Source organism: Pseudochaenichthys georgianus, chromosome 15 (assembly GCF_902827115.2).
Source record: "Pseudochaenichthys georgianus chromosome 15, fPseGeo1.2, whole genome shotgun sequence".
Lineage (NCBI taxonomy): Eukaryota > Metazoa > Chordata > Actinopteri > Perciformes > Channichthyidae > Pseudochaenichthys > Pseudochaenichthys georgianus.
In genome coordinates, this window is record NC_047517.1 from 813,515 (window position 1) to 837,715 (window position 24,201).

General features: G+C 40.9%; 2 protein-coding genes across 2 annotated transcripts in view; both read right to left on the minus strand.

The window, feature by feature from the left end:
* Positions 1-2,521, minus strand: part of LOC117459943 (tetratricopeptide repeat protein 27-like) — a 78,474-nt gene extending 75,953 nt beyond the window's left edge. Inside the window, exon 1 of the mRNA XM_034101113.2 lies at positions 2,341-2,521. Within this exon, the coding sequence (XP_033957004.1) occupies positions 2,341-2,498 (158 nt within the window). The 5' untranslated portion in view covers positions 2,499-2,521. The remainder of the gene's footprint in view (positions 1-2,340) is intronic.
* Positions 2,522-14,562: 12,041 nt separating this feature from the next.
* On the minus strand, positions 14,563-23,331 carry LOC117459944 (tetratricopeptide repeat protein 27-like). The gene is made up of 3 exons (XM_034101114.1): positions 23,057-23,331; positions 14,890-15,073; positions 14,563-14,599 (listed from the first exon to the last, which is right to left on the minus strand). The coding sequence occupies exons 1-3, from the start codon at positions 23,145-23,147 to the stop codon at positions 14,563-14,565; spliced, it is 312 nt and encodes a 103-aa protein (XP_033957005.1). The 5' UTR covers positions 23,148-23,331.
* Positions 23,332-24,201: the final 870 nt, after the last annotated feature.

Genomic DNA, 24,201 nt, shown 5'->3' on the forward strand with positions numbered 1-24,201 from the left:
GTCTGATTTAACACTTGATTATATTTCACATCATTCATCCAGATCTGTGAAGTAACTAAAGGGATTAAATACATGTAGTGGAGGAAAAGTACACCATTATTTCTGAACTGTAGTGGATTAGAAGTACAAAGTAGCAAAAGAAACATTGAAATACTTAAATAAAGTACAAGTATCTCAAAATTGTACCCAAGTAGTACTTGAGTTTATGAATTTAGTTACTTTACACCAGTGGCTATAAAGATAGAAAGACTAAGCCTTGCACAGAGGCATGAAAATACATTTTCAAAATGCTCAACAGTGCTGCCAAAATGTTAAACTCACTGCTACACAATTAAAATAAATGCTTTTATATATATTTATATTAGATGTGACTCTTTGGCGTTTCTGTTCTTAGTAACACTGCTGCTTTAGTTGTTCTCGTGGCTGTGGTCCTGGATCATCGGTCCTGGATGGATATCCTCGTGGATTCATCTTCCTATTATACACACATGCATTTCCAAACATCTGGACTACCTATGTTGCAAATGTATTATCTTTTCAATTTACACACGGCATCTATTGCACGTCTGTCCGTCCTGGGAGAGGGATCCCTCCTCTGTGGCTCTCCCTGAGGTTTCTCCCATTTTTCCCTTTAAACTGGGTTTTCTTTGGAAGTTTTTCCTTGTACGATGTGAGGGTCTAAGGACAGAGGGTGTCGTATTGTCATACTGATATTCTGTACACACTGTGAAGACCACTGAGACAAATGTAACATTTGTGATATTGGGCTATATAAATAAACATTGATTGATTGATTGATTGATTGATTGTTCTGACTGCTAAAATCATCTGTTATTCCTAATTTTAAAGCCGATATTCCGTGTTTCCCTTTTTTTAAGAAAAGTATCGAAAAAGAATCGGAATCGCAATTCTTGACTTGGTATCGGTATCGAAACCAAAATGTTGGTATCGTGACAACACTAGTCCCCATATTGCCATTTTTGGGTGCCCAGGAGATTACAACAGATACAACTCGGGGCAATTAGATATTCTGGCATTTACTTCGTTATTGGCAAGACGAGTTTTTCTTCTTCACTGGAAATCCAAAAAAGCTCCTTCCAATGCTAAGTGGCGCAGCGATATCATGTCTTTTCTAAAATTGGAGAAAATTAAGTTTTCATTAAGAGGCAGAACCTCTATGTTTTACACTAAGTGGCAACTCTTCTTAACCTTCTTCCAATCTCTCACATTTTTGGTTACTGAATGATTGATGGACACCCCCCCCCTTCCTCTTTATTACGTATTTATGTTAATTTTTTGTCTTTGTATTGTTTTAGTATTATTATTTTGATTTTATTGCTATTATTATCTTGTTTAGTTCAGTCGGTAAACTACTCCCTTATATTTGGCTATCTGGTCTGTTTGAGTTATGAAGGTGGCTTAAATACTGTATGCCTTCAAGAGAAAATTAACCATGTATGGCTTGTCAATTGATACACAATAGTAGAGACTAAATGGTTACTAGTAACTTTGAACTGTGGTCCCTGTCAATGTACCAAATGTCTTTTTTATGTGTCTTCAATAAAAATATATATAAAAAAAAAATATATGCTATATAAATATAGTCAGGACTCCCTGGAAGAAGAGATCTTGTATCTCAATGGGACATTCCTGGATAAATAAAGGATAAATAAAAAAATAAATAAATAAAACTTGATTTCACCAGCAGCTGCCCTCGGCTATAACGTCTCGTAATCACGAACAGCTGCGGTCGTCTATGTCGTCAATTTCACACGACTGGTTCAAATAAATGATATAATAGCACTAACAACAAAGGATTATAATATTCAAATATATCAAACTATACATTTTAACATATGGCTCTTACAACCACTTTTGACCAGACAACGACCAAGGTAGGCCATGTTGCCGGTTTTAGCTACCTAGCGCCACATGTTGTGATGTCTGTTCTTGTTAATAGCTTTGCGAGTTCTAATCATGGAGTGATAATGTAGGTACCTATCGATTCTGTGTCATCTCACGATGCGAATCGATGGGTTGGGCGTGCAGCTACGATAAGCAATAAGGGTGTTATGAGTGAGTTTCTGTGCAACACCCCGTTAGCATGTTTCGCTCGTGGCTAATTCATAGGCTCAGCGCTAGCTTTGTGGGTTTTTTTGAAAATAAAAATGATCAGTGAGCTGAGTTTCTTCCCGTTACATGGATATAAAACATTCATAGTTTATTGAATATTAAGATGCCCTCAGACGCGGTTTCCTGCAGATGACGCGTTTTTTCCCCCCGGTATCGGGGGGGGGCGGTGTAGAATAGGTTAAATGGAATTTTAAAATAAAGTTGTACCTGTTGGTGTGTTCATTGTTGGTGCCACAGGTGAGGTACTGCAGCACCTGTTTCTCCAGGTAGGCCTCGATGTCCTCCCCCTCACTGCAGCTGCCATCTCCCCTAAGCAGGTCCAACACCTGTGGGCTCAGCAGGACCTCCTCCAAGTCCCCCTCCATCAGGGACTTCAGCAGAGGGCCCGCCTCTGGAAGAACAAAGATTAGAGTTCAAATTCAGGACATTCTTACCATTTAGTTCAAATTAAGTTCACATGAAAACAATGCAATTTCTACCGCAGGTGCAACATTTAACTGCAGACGGATATCGGAAAAATATGAATTTTTGCAGGAAATCTTATGCACTACGATTGAATGCATTTAAACCCTTTTGAAAAATGCAGAACCCAAATAAACAGATCATTGTGCCTGTTGGCCTATAGAAAGATACACATTGGTCCAAACCAGGGATGTCCCGATCACCTTTTTTGCACCTTCCGATCATTTGATTTTGACAGTCTGCCGATACCGATTTTTCCCGATCCGATCTTTATGCAATGCATTAAGAGAGAAAAAGGTAACCGATAACGGCTGGTCATCCAACGCGATGAATTCAGCTATCTTGGCTGTTATTCTTTTGGCCCACTGTTCCGGGGCAGTTTCTCTTTCCTTTTGAAAGTCTCTGAAAGTATCGGTTGTTTCAGTGTCGTTACCTGAGTGGCCGCTGTGTACTCGTCGTGTTGTTGTTGGTGTTTGTTTCTCAGGTAGCGTATTAGATTGGTCGTGTTGAACGTAGCTCTGTTCTTTCCACCACGCGGAACCTCCGCCTTGCAAACATTGCATCTGGCTGTTACACTGCCTTCGCTTTCAATTTTATAATACTTCCAAACTCCTGACATTTTCTCTGTACCGACTCCCGAGTCACCAGCCGAACGTAGCCTCTCATTAGCTTGCTGCTACTATCAGACACTGCGCCCACTATTTGAGAGAAATAAGCAACCAGGTCTATGAAAACAAGCGCAAAAGAAGCAACACATACATGATTTTGTGTAATTTTTAACCAAAACTAAGGCCTCAGGATGACGTTAAGACGTCAACATGGTCATTTTTGTTTTGTAACATTAAATAAAATAAAAATATTTAATTAAAAAAAATAATCCCGATCCCCGATTTTCTTCTCCCGATTCCGATCTTTTGAAAATCACGTGATCGGCTCCGATCCCCGATCACATGATCGGATCGGGACATCTCTAGTCCAAACCCTTTCAAATTATTTAAGAGCTGAGGTTTTCATTAAACCGTCTTGAAACTCTTTAAAAACTATTTTAATTGGAAGGAACAGATCATTGCCTAGTCTGTGTGTGTGGTCTATCGACATGAGTAAACAATGCAGATAAAGAAGGAGAACCCTACAGTTTGAAGGAGATGTTTATTAAATGGATATTGTAGAGGGAGTTATGACCTGTTAAATGCCCTAACAAAAACATTGTAAAATAAAACTGAGAACTTATTCTAAATTAAGCTGCCGCTCTTCGTTGTATTCCAATAATACAATAGATAAGCAACAATGGTTTCCCCTGTGGCATTTCCTGTTTTTCCCTTCTAAAAAAAGGCTCATTTTGGTGCACCAATCTGTCTACTACCTGTGTCTAATATATACATAATCACCAAGTGCTCAAAACCACTTTCAAAATAAAAGCGTACACTCCGCTGTGTGGAGAGGCTGATGGGGAGATGTGGAAAAACACTGATTTATGAAAGGACAGAGAGCAGCTGCTGGGCCACCGCCTCCAACCAGAAATAATTGTAATGCGTTTGGTTAAACATCTCCCAGCCTTTCATTAGCTTTTTATTTGAGGAGGGAGACTGGCTTGGCTCAATTGCATTGATTGCTTCTTGTTCCCCCGTTGGAGAGAACAGAGGGGGGGGGGGGGGGGGGTTGGCATACTGAGCTGCATGAAGAAACCCGGCTAACTTGAGAAGGATCTCAATTGTCTCCCTTAAGGTCCTTACACACCGAGCTGATTTTCGGCATCGATAGATGTCTGGCCGTCGATGAGCGTCCTGTCGCCCTACTCAGATTTGTGTGTACTGCACCGTTGTGTCTTTTCACCTTCCGCTGCCGATTCGACAAGTTGAATCGGGGGGCTGTCGGCCAAAGGCTACTACTGTAATGGAGGTGTGGAGATTTTTTTATCTCAGCGCTGAGCTAATGAAAGCCAGGGGCTGCCATAAAAGCACAATGAGAAGTGAGGGGGGGGGGGGAGCAGGAAGGCTTTATGAGGGGGAAAATGAAAGCCTGAGGTATGGCACATGTTTAATGATATTTCAGCTACTCATCAGATCTGCCAATGAAAGGCAGCAATTATGGAAAACAAGACCCCTCAATTAGTCCATAATTCATAACGCTCGGGCAGTTTATAAAGCAGCCGTGAAAGAAGTGATCTTTCGTTGTGAAGATTCTGCTTTATGCGCTCCGCAGCAGTAGCCCCCGCTGCGAGGCCGGGAGTAGCCTATAACGGCCCGTCCACACAGCGCCGTGCGTTTAAGCTTGGCGGTGGGCGTGTCTGAAGCTTGGGGAGTTCTCTCGAGCAACGCGACCAACAATCAATCACATGAATCTCGCGCCCCCGACAAAAAAACAAGAAAACAAAAAAGAGGAGTAAAAGTAGCTCACGACTTGCTTTAATTTTTTGAAAGTAACCCTCATCCTAAAACAGACCCCTGTTAGAGAACGATACATTTGATAATTTTAAGCTTGGCCTACCATTTTATTGGAGCGATGAGGAACAGGTGGGTGTTGAAAAGGCCCACCTGTTCAAAGTGGGGAATGACAGAAAAAGTTTGAGAACCACTGAGTTACAGCGACCTTTCCTGGCAAAGCGCAAGGCTGCAGTGAGTTTAACGTATCCTTGCCTTGACAAATATTCGACACACACACACACACACACACACACACACACACACACACTGTTGTATCTGCAATTAACCCGTCGGTGGACACACCGGCGCGTCCAGGTGCGCATAATTTACGTGATTAATCATATATTTTCGATTATAAAGGAGTAGAAATATGATTCAGATATCCGCGGAATCGCTGGAAGAGTAGCTTTCCAGCGGTATCTCCTGTGAGACTGTAACCAGGGCACAGCCGCCAATATGGCTGCTCAAAGCAGCTTGACTTTACACTGTGTGGGATTGGTGGATTGGGTGTCCGTCAAGGAAATCTCGGCGGCAGCCATCATGGTCTGAATAATCGATTATTATTCGCCAGGGCAGCCGAATAATCGATTTTGATCATGGTCAGTTTCTGGCAACCCTAGCATCACCCAGATTTGCCAATCACCAGAGCCTGGCAAAAAACAACAGCAGTTCAACAGCTGATCCCCGCTGGTTTTAAGAGCCAATAGACATGAGAGCCGAAAGACCAAAAATAAATAACGGAAGATTTTGGCATATGTTTCACCCTATTGTAATTTCCGACCACGCTCCTCTTTCTCTGGATATTTGGATTTCACCGCAACCACGATACTCAACGCCGTGGAGGTTTATTACTTTGCTGTTGTCAGATGACAAATTTAATAAATGTATTGCAACTTCAATTGATGATTTAATTACAAACAATCAAACCGACAATGAACCCATCTCTTGTTCTCTGTTGTGGGAATCATTAAAAGCCTACCAACGGGGCCAAATCAGCTCTTATTCTGCGCAGTTAAATAAAACTCGTTCTGCCAAAATTAAAGATATATCGTGCAAGATAAAAAAAATAGATCAGCAATTAGCCATTTGTCTCTCTCCCAATTTACACAAAGATCGAGTTGAATTACAGACGGAATTTGATCTCATAACAACTACTGATGCAGAGCGCCTTCTTTTACGCTCACGTTCAACGTATTATGAGCATGGTGATAAGGCGAGCCGCCTTTTGGCCCACCAATTGCGTCGTCAGGCAGCCTCACGCATAATCCTCCAGATAAAAGATTCATCAGGCACGGTGCATACCGATCCTAGTACCATTAACTCAGTCTTTGGCTCATTCTATTCTTCTCTATACAAGTCTGAATCGCCATCCGACACTCTGAGATGGGCGCTTTCTTTGACAATCTCAATTTCCCTACTATAGGTCCTGGTGTTTCAAAAGAACTTGATTCTCCATTAACCTCAGATGAGATCTCCCTCGCTATAAATAACATGCAAAATAAAAAAGCTCCTGGCCCTGATGGATTCCCAGTAGAATTTTTAAAAAGATTTAAATCTAAATTGGCCCCATTAATACACTCTGTATAAGCAGGGTTTCCCACACATAGACTATACTTGGGCGGGCCGCCCGCCCAGGTATATTAACGGCCGCCCAAGTATATTTCTCGACCCAATTAGGTTTTTTTTTGTTTGTTTTTTTTATTTTTATTTTATTCGTCCGTGACAATGATCCCTCGCTCCCTTGCACTGATCTCGCCACCTTCTGGCCTGTTAAGTGGCCTGCCTCACACAGGGTGACTGGCTGTCCACATGATGTGGCCTGCCGACATGGCCACTGTCATACAGATCATAAATCAAAGCCCTTGATTGGTCTCTGTGTCATTCAAGCTCGGGATAAGCTCAGCTCAGGTGAGGTAAAGGACTCTCTGAGTGTTTAGATAGTTAACTTAGTCTAAGTTCTCAGTGGGTCTCAAACGGTGTGGTCACCATTTATGTAAACACATATTTCCATTTGAGAGGGTAGTGATTGGTCTAATGGATAGTGAGGTGGGCTGAAGATCGGAAGGCTGTGAGTTCAAATCCCGCCAGGAACACCACCACTAGTGTGCCCTTGAGTAAGGCACTTAGCCCTTAGTTACTCCAGGGAGGATGTCCTGTGATCGGTCATTATAAGTCGCTTTGGAAAAAAGCGTCAGCTAAATGAAATGTAATGTGATTAGTAAAATATGCATGAATAAATAAATAAAAAGTTAACTGGGTGAAAAAAGGTAACATACACTTTTAAAACTTGTTGAGAGAAAACTAGTCTTTGCTGCTGCCTCAAAGAGGAGCAGTGGGAGAGGAGGGAGACAGGAGAGGCTGATTCAGGAGCACAGACACACTCACAACTATAAATGAACCAAAAATAAAATAAACAAACAAGTTTCAGTGTTTTTTTCATATTGGAAATGGTATGTTATTGGTTATGGCCATGATTTTATGATTATTGAAATGTATACAGTTCAGTTCAATATAGGTGTTTCTAGTGCTGCGTACCGGTACGCCGAACCGGTACTGGACTTGTAAAAAGTTTCGGTTCAAGTCCGGTTAAAACCGGAACGTCGGGAACCGGTACTTGGACTCGCAAAAAAACTAGCACTTACGTATATTCTGGTGTTTGTGGTTATTTAAACATTCCCTGATAAACGTTATTCAGCGTCAATAAATGAGTGCTAATCCCAGTGTGCTCAGTGTACAACATCACATGTGATTTCACCTTCGATTCACAGTTTGAAAACGTAACATTTCGCCACATGCTAATGCTAACCGGAAGTGAATAATTTTCAGAATAAAAGTATTAAGTTAATAGTGTGAACTTTCGGTGTTTTCAGAATAAAACTGATTTAAATTAAATAGTGTATTTAATTCAAAATTACGCCATATCAACATTGATTTTAATTTCTAACAGTGTGTATGTACATCACTATGTATGTAGTATGTACTGTATAATGTACACATGTAGAGTTGTAGAAAATACATGGTGTACAGACAGTACAGTACACTCTGACTGTACAGTCACTACAGTGTATACTGTATAGTAGGTGTGTAACAGTGTAATGCGTATAGTCTACTCTACACTCTACCTTTCAGCAAAGCTTTAGGGATGTAGGCTCAGTCAGCTCAGGGACTGTTTGGTTACTTTAGTTTGGTAAATGAAATAAATGTTTGAACTTTGTAGTAGTTCACTGCTGTCATAAGTCATTTGTAGACTAAGTGGCAAAAAGTGTTTTTTTTACATTCAGGTCAGGTTCAGGTCCGGACTTATAAGTCCGGACCTGAACCTGAACCTCTGGACTTGAGTCCGGACCTGAACCTGAATGTGAGTCCAGGTACGCAGCACTAGGTGTTTCCATAGATCTAGTCTCTTTATCTTCCCCTCAAAATGCACCAGATTGATGCATTTAACTCCAAAATAAAAAATAAAATCTTACCGGGGGGGGGGCATGCCCCTGGACCCCCATAGAGGATTTGAGGTTGACCCCCACTAAAAATCACATGGATAGGTTCCTAAATACATTTATAAATACATTATTTTTTTAAATAGTAACCCATTTCCATATGTTCATGTGTGGGTAGTAGATTTAAACTATAGGGCTATCATTATGGGCCCTGCCTGTACCTGTTCGCTCTGCCATCGCGTAAAGGGTCTGCTAACAAGCGACCAACAGAAAGGTTAATGTTGTTGCACGTCACCCACACCCCCCCACCCGATAGGGTTGAGTGGGACTATTTACTTACTGTACTGAGTAAATTTGGGCTGGGTGATATATTTATTTCATGGATACGCCTTCTTTATACATCCCCAAAAGCTAGTATTTCCACTAATGGCGTTCATTCTCCTTATATTACTTTATCCAGAGGAACCCGTCAGGGATGTCCACTATCTCCTTTGCTTTTTGCGTTAGCCATCGAGCCTTTGTCAATATATCTGAGGACCTCAACACTTTTCACTGGGATATCGCGGCTGGGGATGGGAATTTAAATTGTCCCTGTACGCGGATGATTATTTGTTGTATGTCTCAAGCCCCAGTAACTCTATACCAGCTATTTTATCTTTTCTTACGAAATTTGGTTCATTCTCAGGTTACAAAGTGAATATTTCCAAAAGCGAATGTTATCCGGTAAACGCTCTGGCATCACAATTGAACCAGTCCGATGTCCCTTCAGATTGAGCGCCTCTGGCTTTAAGTATCTAGGAATCAATGTAACAAGAACACTAAGTTCCCTTTTCGCTGCCAATATCACCACCCCTTTAATGTCTAAAATCAAGTCAGATCTTCAAAGATGGAAGAGTTGACCTCTGTCGCTTATAGGTAAAATTAACCACGGTTCAAATGAACATTCTTCCTAAGTACCTATTTCTTTTCCAATGTCTCCCTCTATTTCTAACCTAAACAATTTTTTAAAACTCTTGATCAGGTTATTTCTGGCTTTTTATGGAATGGAAAGGCAACCCAGAATAAGTAAATCTATTCTTCAAAGATGTAGACTTAAACGCTGGACTTAACGCTGGACTGTCTCCTCCCCGAACTTCCAATTATATTATTGGGCTTCACACATACACAAGATTTCATTTTGGTCAAAATCAGTGCATCCTCCATAGTCTAGATTTGAGGCACAGTCTTGTGGCTCATCCTCCGCTATGGCACTACTTACCTCTTTCATTCCCACCAACCTCTCTGGACATACAAATAATCCTGTTGTGAGTTCTACTCTTAAAATCTGGTACTAATTTAGGAGGCATTTAAGTTTACTTCTGCATCCACTTTAGCTCCTTTATTGGGAAACCATTAGGGGTGTAACGGTACACGTGTGTACCGAAGTGTACCGAACGAATATAACGTTAAACATAAAAAATTGAGAACGTGAACAACTTCTTGGAAGTAATCTCAGGTGCTGCGTCGCAGCATTCAGAGTAATTTGCTCCCATTGTGTTCAACGCGTCATAGAGCAAGCAAGTCATTTCATTGGACGAGCTGGTCAGAGGGATGCGTTCAAATGTAGTCAGTAATTTGAGGAACTGTCGAAATGGCGAACGCAGATAAGTTGAGCTCGAAAATCCTCCAGCATCATTGAAGTCTCTGGTTTGGGAACATTTTAGTTTCGCAGTTACGTACAAGGATGACGGACAAAGACAGGTGGACCGAACCAAGCTGTTTGTCGGCATTGATCCACTAAAATTGGTTACGCGGCTGGCAATACATCAAAGTTGCACACTCATTTGAAAAGGCATCACCCGATCGTGAATATCACCGGTACCAAAAGACTGAAGTGCAAACCCAACTCCCACTAGCATGTAAGCCTCCACCACTCGCAAAAAGTTCAGACCGAGCCAAAGCTATTACAAAACGGCAAATATCCTTATGTTGCCATGTTAGCAAAGCGCTACCTGGCTGTATCTGCTGCCTCTGTCCCTAGAGAGGGTGTTCTCCACAGCAGGAGACATTGTTAGTGCCAGCTGATCTGCCCTTTCGGCAGCAATGTGGACAAGTGCATCTTTCTTTAAAAAAAACATGAAAATACAATGACAAGCAAGTCCTAATGTCAAACTGGCTGCTTAGGTACTAGTACAGTACAAATACAGATTATTTCAGTTCATCGAAATGCTGCACCTTAATGTTTATTTATTATATTTTGTATTTATTTGAGTGAATACATTATTCACAGTTTAATAATAATTAAAAAAAAATATGTTATGTTTTGTGATAATTTTTTCTGCTGTACCGAAAACGTACCGAACCGTGACCTAAAAACCGAGGTACGTACCGAACCGAAATGTTTGTGAAACCGTTACACCCCTAGAAACCATTTATTCCGACCTGCCTTATCTGACCCCACTTTCTCTGTATGGCATGAGAAGGGCCTGAGGACTTTTAGAGAGCTTTATAAGGATAATACCTTTCGTAGTTTTACTGATATATCAAGGGAATTTGAACTCCCAACATCTCACCTTTTTCGTTATTTCCAAATTAGACACTGTACCAAATCCATGTTTCCATCCTTTCCCTCTATACCCCCTAATCAAATATGGGATGAGTTTATTTGTTCCGATCCCCTTCAAAAGTCACTTATTTCAAAAATATATAACAAACTCCTGACCGATGACAGCTCACACACCACTAAAATCAAGGCTGCCTGGGAGGCTCAGCTAGGTGTGAACTTGGTGATCACTGGTGGGACACTGCTCTTAACAGGATTCATACGAGTTCATCCTGTGCTCGTCTCAATCTCATACAGTTCAAGGTGCTGTACAGGGTTCATTTCTCAAAGGCACGATTGTCACAAATATATCCCACTGTTATTGACATCTGTGACAAATGTCAAGCCTCTCCCTGCAACCTATTCCATATGTTCTTCTCCTGCCCATTAGTGTTTTCCTTTTGGTAGAAGTTTTTTGAGGATATCGCAAAAATACTCTCACTCACTGTGAAAGTCTGTCCCCATTAGTGTTGCACGGTGTACCGATACTTGAAAGGTACCGCCCGATACCCTGCCGTTAAAAACGGTACGATTCCTCCATTTCATTAGTATCGGTACTTTAAGAATGACGGGGGAAAGTACTCCCGTGAAAAAACGCCGTTTAATAAGAGCCGTGTGTGTTCAGCGCTCTGCTTCCACTCCTTGCACTGCAGCCGTGCCTGCAGTCCCGCTCCTCTCAAGCACGTTCTAAGTCCCTCCCCTCTCTCTTGCACGTGGCCACGCGCTAGCTGCCAGAGCATGTGAGAAAACGAGAAGCATGGCTGCAAGTGGGAGTGCAACTGCCGCTGCGCCTCGGCTTGTTGACAAAAAAAGACGGCAGAAGTCTGTGAACGGGCCGTTCAGGTGTTCAGAGCAGAGCTCCCTGTCGGAGCGGCAGAGCGTGATGTGCACTGAAAAGTTTTTCTGTCGCAATATTATCGTTGAGCAAACTTAACTAGCAAACTAGCATCACTATCTGCTAACGTTAGCTTTAGCCTTCGTTTTCTATTAGTTTTTTTTCATAGGCTATAAACGGAGGTGGTATAAGTAGCCTATATATCTTGTACTTGAGTAAAAGTAGAAGTACCCAGGTCTTGTACTTGAGTTAAAGTAGAAGTACCAGAATGTAGGAACAATCCTGCAATCAAAATGTTCCTCAAATAAAAGTACAAAAGTATTATCATCAAAATATAGTTAAAGTAGCGACAGTAAAAGTAGAAGTGCTCAGGTCTTGTACTAGAAGCACCAGAGTGTAGGAATACTCCGTTACAGTTTAAAAGTATTAAAGTAGCGACAGTAAAAGTAGTCATTGTGCAGATTGGTCCATTTCAGAATAATATATATGATATGTTTTATAATGATTGATCATGAAAGTGTTCTCAAAGCTGGTAAAGGTGCAGCTAGTCTGAAGTACTTTGTAGACTGCAGGGTAGCTGGTGAAGGTGCAGCTAGTCTGAAGTACTTTGTAGACTGCAGGGTAGCTGGTGGATTTACTCCAGGTGGAACTAAAGTCTGATTTAACACTTGATTATATTTCACATCATTCATCCAGATCTGTGAAGTAACTAAAGGGATTAAATACATGTAGTGGAGGAAAAGTACACCATTATTTCTGAACTGTAGTGGATTAGAAGTACAAAGTAGCAAAAGAAACATTGAAATACTTAAATAAAGTACAAGTATCTCAAATTTGTACCCAAGTAGTACTTGAGTTTATGAATTTAGTTACTTTACACCAGTGGCTATAAAGATAGAAAGACTAAGCCTTGCACAGAGGCATGAAAATACATTTTCAAAATGCTCAACAGTGCTGCCAAAATGTTAAACTCACTGCTACACAATTAAAATAAATGCTTTTATATATATTTATATTAGATGTGACTCTTTGGCGTTTCTGTTCTTAGTAACACTGCTGCTTTAGTTGTTCTCGTGGCTGTGGTCCTGGATCATCGGTCCTGGATGGATATCCTCGTGGATTCATCTTCCTATTATACACACATGCATTTCCAAACATCTGGACTACCTATGTTGCAAATGTATTATCTTTTCAATTTACACACGGCATCTATTGCACGTCTGTCCGTCCTGGGAGAGGGATCCCTCCTCTGTGGCTCTCCCTGAGGTTTCTCCCATTTTTCCCTTTAAACTGGGTTTTCTTTGGAAGTTTTCCTTGTACGATGTGAGGGGTCTAAGGACAGAGGGTGTCGTATTGTCATACTGATATTCTGTACACACTGTGAAGACCACTGAGACAAATGTAACATTTGTGATATTGGGCTATATAAATAAACATTGATTGATTGATTGATTGATTGATTGATTGATTGATTGATTGATTGATTGTTCTGACTGCTAAAATCATCTGTTATTCCTAATTTTAAAGCCGATATTCCGTGTTTCCCTTTTTTTAAGAAAAGTATCGAAAAAGAATCGGAAATCGCAATTCTTGACTTGGTATCGGTATCGAAACCAAAATGTTGGTATCGTGACAACACTAGTCCCCATATTGCCATTTTTGGGTGCCCAGGAGATTACAAACAGATACAACTCGGGGCAATTAGATATTCTGGCATTTACTTCGTTATTGGCAAGACGAGTTTTTCTTCTTCACTGGAAATCCAAAAAAGCTCCTTCCAATGCTAAGTGGCGCAGCGATATCATGTCTTTTCTAAAATTGGAGAAAATTAAGTTTTCATTAAGAGGCAGAACCTCTATGTTTTACACTAAGTGGCAACTCTTCTTAACCTTCTTCCAATCTCTCACATTTTTGGTTACTGAATGATTGATGGACACCCCCCCCCCTTCCTCTTTATTACGTATTTATGTTAATTTTTGTCTTTGTATTGTTTTAGTATTATTATTTTGATTTTATTGCTATTATTATCTTGTTTAGTTCAGTCGGTAAACTACTCCCTTATATTTGGCTATCTGGTCTGTTTGAGTTATGAAGGTGGCTTAAATACTGTATGCCTTCAAGAGAAAATTAACCATGTATGGCTTGTCAATTGATACACAATAGTAGAGACTAAATGGTTACTAGTAACTTTGAACTGTGGTCCCTGTCAATGTACCAAATGTCTTTTTTATGTGTCTTCAATAAAAATATATATAAAAAAAAAAATATGCTATATAAATATAGTCAGGACTCCCTGGAAGAAGAGATCTTGTATCTCAATGGGACATTCCTGGATAAATAAAGGATAAATAAAAAAATAAATAAATAAAACTTGATTTCACCAGCAGCTGCCCTCGGCTATAACGTCTCGTAATCACGAACAGCTGCGGTCGTCTATGTCGTCAATTTCACACGACTGGTTCAAATAAATGATATAATAGCACTAACAACAAAGGATTATAATATTCAAATATATCAAACTATACATTTTAACATATGGCTCTTACAACCACTTTTGACCAGACAACGACCAAGGTAGGCCATGTTGCCGGTTTTAGCTACCTAGCGCCACATGTTGTGATGTCTGTTCTTGTTAATAGCTTTGCGAGTTCTAATCATGGAGTGATAATGTAGGTACCTATCGATTCTGTGTCATCTCACGATGCGAATCGATGGGTTGGGCGTGCAGCTACGATAAGCAATAAGGGTGTTATGAGTGAGTTTCTGTGCAACACCCCGTTAGCATGTTTCGCTCGTGGCTAATTCATAGGCTCAGCGCTAGCTTTGTGGGTTTTTTTGAAAATAAAAATGATCAGTGAGCTGAGTTTCTTCCCGTTACATGGATATAAAACATTCATAGTTTATTGAATATTAAGATGCCCTCAGACGCGGTTTCCTGCAGATGACGCGTTTTTTCCCCCCGGTATCGGGGGGGGCGGTGTAGAATAGGTTAAATGGAATTTTAAAATAAAGTTGTACCTGTTGGTGTGTTCATTGTTGGTGCCACAGGTGAGGTACTGCAGCACCTGTTTCTCCAGGTAGGCCTCGATGTCCTCCCCCTCACTGCAGCTGCCATCTCCCCTAAGCAGGTCCAACACCTGTGGGCTCAGCAGGACCTCCTCCAAGTCCCCCTCCATCAGGGACTTCAGCAGAGGGCCCGCCTCTGGAAGAACAAAGATTAGAGTTCAAATTCAGGACATTCTTACCATTTAGTTCAATTAAGTTCACATGAAAACAATGCAATTTCTACCGCAGGTGCAACATTTAACTGCAGACGGATATCGGAAAAATATGAATTTTTGCAGGAAATCTTATGCACTACGATTGAATGCATTTAAACCCTTTTGAAAAATGCAGAACCCAAATAAACAGATCATTGTGCCTGTTGGCCTATAGAAAGATACACATTGGTCCAAACCAGGGATGTCCCGATCACCTTTTTTTGCTCCCGATCCGATTCCGATCATTTGATTTTGACAATCTGCCGATACCGATTTTTCCCGATCCGATCTTTATGCAATGCATTAAGAGAGAAAAAGGTAACCGATAACGGCTGGTCATCCAACGCGATGAATTCAGCTATCTTGGCTGTTATTCTTTTGGCCCACTGTTCCGGGGCAGTTTCTCTTTCCTTTTGAAAGTCTCTGAAAGTATCGGTTGTTTCAGTGTCGTTACCTGAGTGGCCGCTGTGTACTCGTCGTGTTGTTGTTGGTGTTTGTTTCTCAGGTAGCGTATTAGATTGGTCGTGTTGAACGTAGCTCTGTTCTTTCCACCACGCGGAACCTCCGCCTTGCAAACATTGCATCTGGCTGTTACAACTGCCTTCGCTTTCAATTTTATAATACTTCCAAACTCCTGACATTTTCTCTGTACCGACTCCCGAGTCACCAGCCGAACGTAGCCTCTCATTAGCTTGCTGCTACTATCAGACACTGCGCCCACTATTTGAGAGAAATAAGCAACCAGGTCTATGAAAACAAGCGCAAAAGAAGCAACACATACATGATTTTGTGTAATTTTTAACCAAAACTAAGGCCTCAGGATGACGTTAAGACGTCAACATGGTCATTTTTGTTTTGTAACATTAAATAAAATAAAAATATTTAATTAAAAAAAATAATCCCGATCCCCGATTTTTTTCTCCCGATTCCGATCTTTTGAAAATCACGTGATCGGCTCCGATCCCCGATCACATGATCGGATCGGGACATCTCTAGTCCAAACCCTTTCAAATTATTTAAGAGCTGAGGTTTTCATTAAACCGTCTTGAAACTCTTTAAAAACTATTTTAATTGGAAGGAACAGATCATTGCCTAGTCTGTGTGTGTGGTCTATCGACATGAGTAAACAATGCAGATAAAGAAGGAGAACCCTACAGTTTGAAGGAGATGTTTATTAAATGGATATTGTAGAGGGAGTTATGACCTGTTAAATGCCCTAACAAAAACATTGTAAAATAAAACTGAGAACTTATTCTAAATTAAGCTGCCGCTCTTCGTTGTATTCCAATAATACAATAGATAAGCAACAATGGTTTCCCCTGTGGCATTTCCTGTTTTTCCCTTCTAAAAAAAGGCTCATTTTGGTGCACCAATCTGTCTACTACCTGTGTCTAATATATACATAATCACCAAGTGCTCAAAACCACTTTCAAAATAAAAGCGTACACTCCGCTGTGTGGAGAGGCTGATGGGGAGATGTGGAAAAACACTGATTTATGAAAGGACAGAGAGCAGCTGCTGGGCCACCGCCTCCCAACCAGAAATAATTGTAATGCGTTTGGTTAAACATCTCCCAGCCTTTCATTAGCTTTTTATTTGAGGAGGGAGACTGGCTTGGCTCAATTGCATTGATTGCTTCTTGTTCCCCCGTTGGAGAGAACAGAGGGGGGGGGGGGGGGGTAGTTGGCATACTGAGCTGCATGAAGAAACCCGGCTAACTTGAGAAGGATCTCAATTGTCTCCCTTAAGGTCCTTACACACCGAGCTGATTTTCGGCATCGATAGATGTCTGGCCGTCGATGAGCGTCCTGTCGCCCTACTCAGATTTGTGTGTACTGCACCGTTGTGTCTTTTCACCTTCCGCTGCCGATTCGACAAGTTGAATCGGGGGGCTGTCGGCCAAAGGCTACTACTGTAATGGAGGTGTGGAGATTTTTTTATCTCAGCGCTGAGCTAATGAAAGCCAGGGGCTGCCATAAAAGCACAATGAGAAGTGAGGGGGGGGGGGGGAGCAGGAAGGCTTTATGAGGGGGAAAATGAAAGCCTGAGGTATGGCCACATGTTTAATGATATTTCAGCTACTCATCAGATCTGCCAATGAAATGGCAGCAATTATGGAAAACAAGACCCCTCAAATTAGTCCATAATTCATAAACGCTCGGGCAGTTTATAAAGCAGCCGTGAAAGAAGTGATCTTTCGTTGTGAAGATTCTGCTTTATGCGCTCCGCAGCAGTAGCCCCGCTGCGAGGCCGGGAGTAGCCTATAACGGCCCGTCCACACAGCGCCGTGCGTTTAAGCTTGGCGGTGGGCGTGTCTGAAGCTTGGGGAGTTCTCTCGAGCAACGCGACCAACAATCAATCACATGAATCTCGCGCCCCCGACAAAAAAACAAGAAAACAAAAAAGAGGAGTAAAAGTAGCTCACGACTTGCTTTAATTTTTTGAAAGTAACCCTCATCCTAAAACAGACCCCTGTTAGAGAACGATACATTTGATAATTTTAAGCTTGGCCTACCATTTTATTGGAGCGATGAGGAACAGGTGGGTGTTGAAAAGGCCCACCTGTTCAAAGTGGGGAATGACAGAAAAAGTTTGAGAACCACTGAGTTACAGCGACCTTTCCTGGCAAAGCGCAAGGCTGCAGTGAGTTTAACGTATCCTTGCCTTGACAAATATTCGACACACACACACACACACACACACACACACACTGTTGTATCTGCAATTAACCCGTCGGTGGACACACCGGCGCGTCCAGGTGCGCATAATTTACGTGATTAATCATATATTTTCGATTATAAAGGAGTAGAAATATGATTCAGATATCCGCGGAATCGCTGGAAGAGTAGCTTTCCAGCGGTATCTCCTGTGAGACTGTAACCAGGGCACAGCCGCCAATATGGCTGCTCAAAGCAGCTTGACTTTACACTGTGTGGGATTGGTGGATTGGGTGTCCGTCAAGGAAATCTCGGCCGGCAGCCATCATGGTCTGAATAATCGATTATTATTCGCCAGGGCAGCCGAATAATCGATTTTGATCATGGTCAGTTTCTGGCAACCCTAGCATCACCCAGATTTGCCAATCACCAGAGCCTGGCAAAAAACAACAGCAGTTCAACAGCTGATCCCCGCTGGTTTTAAGAAGCCAATAGACATGAGAGCCGAAAGACCAAAAATAAATAACGGAAGATTTTGGCATATGTTTTTAAACGACTTTGCGCTCTTGAAACACTTTATTATTTATGATGTAATATTTTCAAGACATCCTTTTTAGTTTTACAGCTTGATGAAACCTTTTTGTTTGACATCAGCCAGTATAGATAATATGGCCATCTGAGTGTACTGTGTATGGTTTGTTCTTTATTTTTAAACTGAAACTTGCACTACTGTTCAAACATAAATAACAACAAACATGGAATTATGCATTTGGGACTTTTTTTGGCTTTTTTGTTGTTGTACCGAACCGTGACCTTCAAACCGAGGTACGAACCGAACCGTGACTTCTGTGAACCGTTACACCCCTAGTGTAGATGATTAAATTAATTATGTATTTGTCCCACAACGGAGACATGTACAGTGGCTATAGACATGTTTTTTTCCATCGATTATTTTATCATACTGTTCTGTACAGATGAGACTTTGTCATAGATGTATTTATATGTGTGCCTGTTATTATTTTACCGTCCTGTACAGATGAGACTTTGTAATCAGATGTAGACTATGTATATGTGTGTCAGTGATTTTATACTGAATGTAAAGTAACTGAAAATACCTGTGTGTGTATGTGTGAGAGAGAGAGAGAGAGAGAGAGAGAGAGAGAGAGAGAGAGAGTCCTGTCCAACCTCCCAAACTTTCTTTTTATGTGTGCATTGTTATTTGTGCTTGAGCAACATTTTACTTGAACTTTATTTCAATGAAATTTGTTGTAATTATTGTCCTACATTTTAATTCGTTTTACAGAGAGGTTTCACAGCTGCCTGGGCCTAGTGGCCCACAGGCGGCGTTTATCCAGAAGCCAGAACATCCATCTGTGCCGGCCCCCAGGTCAAGATCTACTGTGGCTCAAGCTGTTAAGCTTTTGAGCTACTTATCTCATCAAACAGTGCTCTAAGGTGAGTAATTTGCATATATAGCAAGACCAGAGATTGTCCTGAACATTTTGATATGCAACACATGGGGTGCCATGTTAGAAGAAATACATTTTAAAAAGGTGATAAAAAAAAACCATCTAAAAATCGAGAAAATACCCTTAAGACTCCAGAGGGTTAAAGATTGATAATTGTGTGTATTGGGTTATTGAGAAGAGAGTAGGGGTGTAACGGTACCGAAGTGTACCGAACGAATATAACGTTAAACGTAAAAAATTGAGAACGTGAACAACTTCTTGGAAGTAATCTCAGGTGTAATTCAGAGTAATTTGCTCCCATTGTGATCAACGCGTCATAGAGCGAGCAAGTCATTTCATTGGACGAGCTGGTCAGAGGGATGCGTTCAAATGTAGTCGGTAATTTTAGGAACTGTCGAAATGGCGAACGCAGATAAAGTTGAGCTCGAAAATCCTCCAGCATCATTGAAGTCGCCGGTTTGGGAACATTTTGGTTTTGCAGTTACGTACAAGGATGACGGACAAAGACAGGTGGACCGAACCAAAGCTGTTTGTCGGCATTGATCCACTAAAATTGGTTACGCGGCTGGAAATACATCAAAGTTGCACACTCATTTGAAAAGGCATCACCCAAACGTGAATATCACCGGTACCAAAAGACTGAGGTGCAAACCCAACTCCCACTAGCATTTAAGCCTCCACCACTCGCAAAAAGTTCAGACCGAGCCAAAGCTATTACAAACGGCAAATATCCTTATGTTGCCATGTTAGCAAAGCGCTACCTGGCTGTATCTGCTGCCTCTGTCCCTAGCGAGAGGGTGTTCTCCACAGCAGGAGACATTGCTAGTGCCAGCTGATCTGCCCTTTCGGCAGCAATGTGGACAAGTTCATCTTTCTTTAAAAAAACATGAAATGACAAGCAAGTCCTAATGTCAAGCTGGCTGCTTAGGTACTAGTACAGTACAAATACAGATTATTTCAGTTCATCGAAAAGCTGCACCTTAATGTTTATTTTATTATATTTTATATTTATTTGAGTGAATATTCATAGTTTAATAATAATTAAAAACCCAAAACTAATAGTTTATATTTTGTGAGTACTAGTACAGTAAAGTTCAAATACAGATTATTTCAGTTCATCGAAATGCTGCACCTTAATGTTTATTTTATTATATTTTGTATTTATTTGAGTGAATACATTATTCAGTTTAATAATAATTAAAAAAAATATGTTATGTTTTGTGATAATTTTTTCTGCTGTACCGAAAACGTACCGAACCGAACCATGACCTAAAAACCGAGGTACGTACCGAACCGAAATGTTTGTGAACCGTTACACCCCTAGAAGAGAGTGCTGGAAAATGTGGCATTGGTTGGGTGTGCTTGTGTAATTATGGCAGGGGGTGATTATGTGGGATGGGGAACACTCAAATATCTTTATTGAGGTAGCCTACATTATTCTTTTTATTTTTCTAAAAAAAGGCATATTTTTTGGCCGGAGAGGGCCTTTTATCAGTTGTAGTATTAAAGTTGAAAAGCGGGCAATGATTAAAAGTTCATCCATTCCAGGATTTGAACCAGTTTCAAGGAGGACTTTGCCGCATGCGGGCCGCCGGCTCTATCCACTGGGCTATCTATTCTTTAAACTGTTGAACTTTTTTTTATATATATATATATATATATATATATATATATATATATATATAGAACTACTCATTATCTTTTTGTTCACAACTTTCCACATTTCAAAGTGTTTCCCGAGCCAAGACGACCTATCTTTCTTCCTGGCTTGCTCTATAATGATCCAATACAAATGCAATACCAACAACAACTCAACAGCAACAACGCAAACTACGACAACAACCCACACATTGCACATTGTTTAGAGCGGTTATAAAGTGTTGAAGTGCTCAAATTTGAAACGGTTTCAACCTGTCACCTGTCAGAATAGAGACGAGGCAGTGCATTGAATCACCTGATTGGACGGCGACCCAGTGAGTTGATTCATTCAGGAAAAGAAGCAGTTGCTGCTTCGGACGTCATATGTCACGTGATTTGAAGCAAGCTTCGAAGCACTGCTTCTATGGAATAGGAAAACCAGGGTTTGAAGCACCTATCGAAGCTTCAGTGTCAAACTGCCATCACTAGCCATTGGCTTCTGAAGATCGTGCTCATTGTTCTCGAGCCCAGGAGGAAGTTAAAGAGACAATGTAGTCTCGAAAAGGTTCAAATGGGTAATTTAATAAAGTAACGTGGTTTTGAAACAGACGGAGCAAATCAGGAACACAGCGCCATGTTCGGGAAGGAGCGAAGAAGAGAGAGCGATTCTACGTGGAGCGAGCTAATATCCAATTCCTGGCTCCTCCTCTCATACCTCATTCACACCAACACAACTCCGGTTCAAGCTCCGTGCTAGAGCTTTTCAGCTTCAGAACCGGTTCTTCGGCTTAGCTCTGGCTCTTTTCACACCGCCCAGAGTCCGACTGGTGCTGCGTCATTGCATCATCGTTTGCGTCATGACGTAACCGTTTGCGTGCCTGCTTCATAAAGCCAAACCGTGCGGATGAAATCAGTTGCATTAATTTCTTATGGCTCTATCTGCAGCTTTTCCGGAGTCATTTCTGTGGTTTAGTTATATTCTTATAAAAAAAGTGTACTTGTGTCAATAAAGGTTTTTTTAAAACACAACTGCTTCCAAGGTCGGTCTTATTTCTTAAGGTGGACTGAACCATGAGTGTGGAGTTACGTTGTATCTTTCATTTAAATGAACTGTAACCTTCACCCAGGTATGTAACAGCTGTCTCAAATGAACAAGTGAAGTACAGTTTAATATTTATAGTTTTATAGATTTATAATGAGAGGTGATCAACGTGAATGCTCAGGTTCCACCTTAACACGCAGACACGTTGCTTCACCATGAGCAGAAACCTTTATATATACAGTCTCTGGCAGAAACTCTGAAACTCTTGTTAAGTTTCTCCATCGTTCTCCAAACTGGATAAAACGCGGGCTTTTTGTTGTTGTTCAGGAGTTGATCCTGTCTCTGCCCCCGCCTCGACGTAAGCGTGACGTATGCGGTGCTTTTGCTCTGGCCGGACAATTTTTTGGTACTTGAAACGAACCGGATTCTGGAGCTAAGAGGCTGCTCCACTGCGGTGTGAACAGGAAAACCCGGTGCTTTTCAAGCTCCCGCTCCGAACCGGCCCTGAAACACCGTTGGTCTGACGAAAGGGGGTCCTCCCTCCTCGAGTTCTTCTGTGTCTGATATCGCGTAAATCAGAGGATTTAGACGTTGTGTGTTCATTGCATAACTCCATATGCCCTTTCTCCTCGTATTCTCATTCATGACTTTTTATTTAATCAATTTTAACGGCTGTAATCCGTGTTAACGTAAAACCGGAAGTTACTTCATTGTTGACAACGGAGACGCCTTTCAATAAAGCTTTTCAAAATAAAACTACATTCATTTAACATTCAGCAATAACGTTACCCACAAGCTAATGCTAACCGGAAATGAAGTATTTTCAGAATAAAACAGTTTTAAGTTTACAGCATGTTTAATCTATTATCTACATTACGTAATTTAAACATTGATTTTAATTTCTTACACTTCAGTAGCAATTAAAATGCTGGTATTACTAGAAAATGCTAAACCAGTGCCGTTGCCGTGAGTTTCATCATCAGGAAAAGCACCCACCGTTAACGTTACCGCAGCCTAACAGAGAAGCCATTTAAAGCTAAAATGCTCACCAGATAACTTAATCTGCCCACGGGTGTGCTAATGGCTACATAGTGAAGTAATGATAGCCTGGTGTCTCACCTGCAGTACTGAACATATTCTGCTTCCATTCCGCTGCCTCGCTTGGTGTCAGGAAGCCTCGCAGCACGGGGAGCTCCACGTCCAGCGGCATCACTGAGCCCTCTGTAGCCGGCCGAAGAGAAGCGACAGCGGGAGCCTTCAGTCTGAACGGTCCCGGATCACAGCCGGAGTGGAATCGCGTTCTTAATGAGCCAAGTCGGTGTTTCTCAGTCAGAGATATTATGTTTATTTCCACACATGTGGTGCAAGTGCCATCAGTGAGCAGCCATGACAGATGCGCGTTGCATTGTGGGAGATCTGAGCAACTTGCACAGGGATGCTGGGATTTTTTTTTAATTCAGTCATGTTGCGCCATGAATCATGATGTAGATGGGCACGCGATCAGAGTTAGAACAAGTACTCAGACTTAAGTAAAAGTAGCATTATAACAGTTACAAAATATACTTTGTTACAAGTGAAAGTCATGCATTTAAAATGTTACTTAAGTCAAATAAAAATAGTATAATCGCTAAAATGTATTTTAGGTACCAAATGTAAAATTACTCATAATGCAGGATGAACCATTTAAACTCCATATATATATTCAATGATTGTATTAACTTATATATAAAAAAAAAACTTGATTTCAATTATTGATGCATTAAGTAATGTGTTTACCACTTGGTGGGTTTCGAGATACTGTATTTAGATTGATTGGGAAAATATTTATCAGTAGCAGCAACATGTTCAGGCATTAGAATGTCAACATTTTTAAAATTCAACGAGGTCCAGTTAGAGAAAATGTCCCCATGCAAAGGTCCGGAACATCAAAATGTCTAAGTTGCTTTATGAATTAGTGTGATATTGAAGTAGCCTGTAGCTTTATCAACGTCTGCATGTAATCAACAACTGACTACCAATCAAATAAAGAAAGTACAATTCATAAACAACAATATTTATTTTCAATTAACATTGAACTATACAGATATACAGTAAATACTGTGGATATGTGTAATGTTCCTCTCGGGCTGCATTTAGAGAAAATAAATATAATAGCTTTTGAAAATATGTGCATCTTAAAAGTGCTTAATTTTAGATAAATAAAATAAAGTGTAGCAGCAGCTTGAGTTTCCCTTTTTCTTTGTTAACCGTTTCACATCATGACT

Coding starts and splice junctions, on each gene's coding strand:
- LOC117459944 (XM_034101114.1), bottom strand. CDS start 23,147: ATGCCGCTGGACGTGGAGCTCCCCGTGCTGCGAGGCTTCCTGACACCA. Junction 15,074..23,056: donor GAATATGTTCAGTACTGCAG/GTGAGACACCAG, acceptor TTGTTCTTCCAG/AGGCGGGCCCTCTGCTGAAG. Junction 14,600..14,889: donor AACAATGAACACACCAACAG/GTACAACTTTAT, acceptor TGCTTATCGTAG/CTGCACGCCCAACCCATCGA.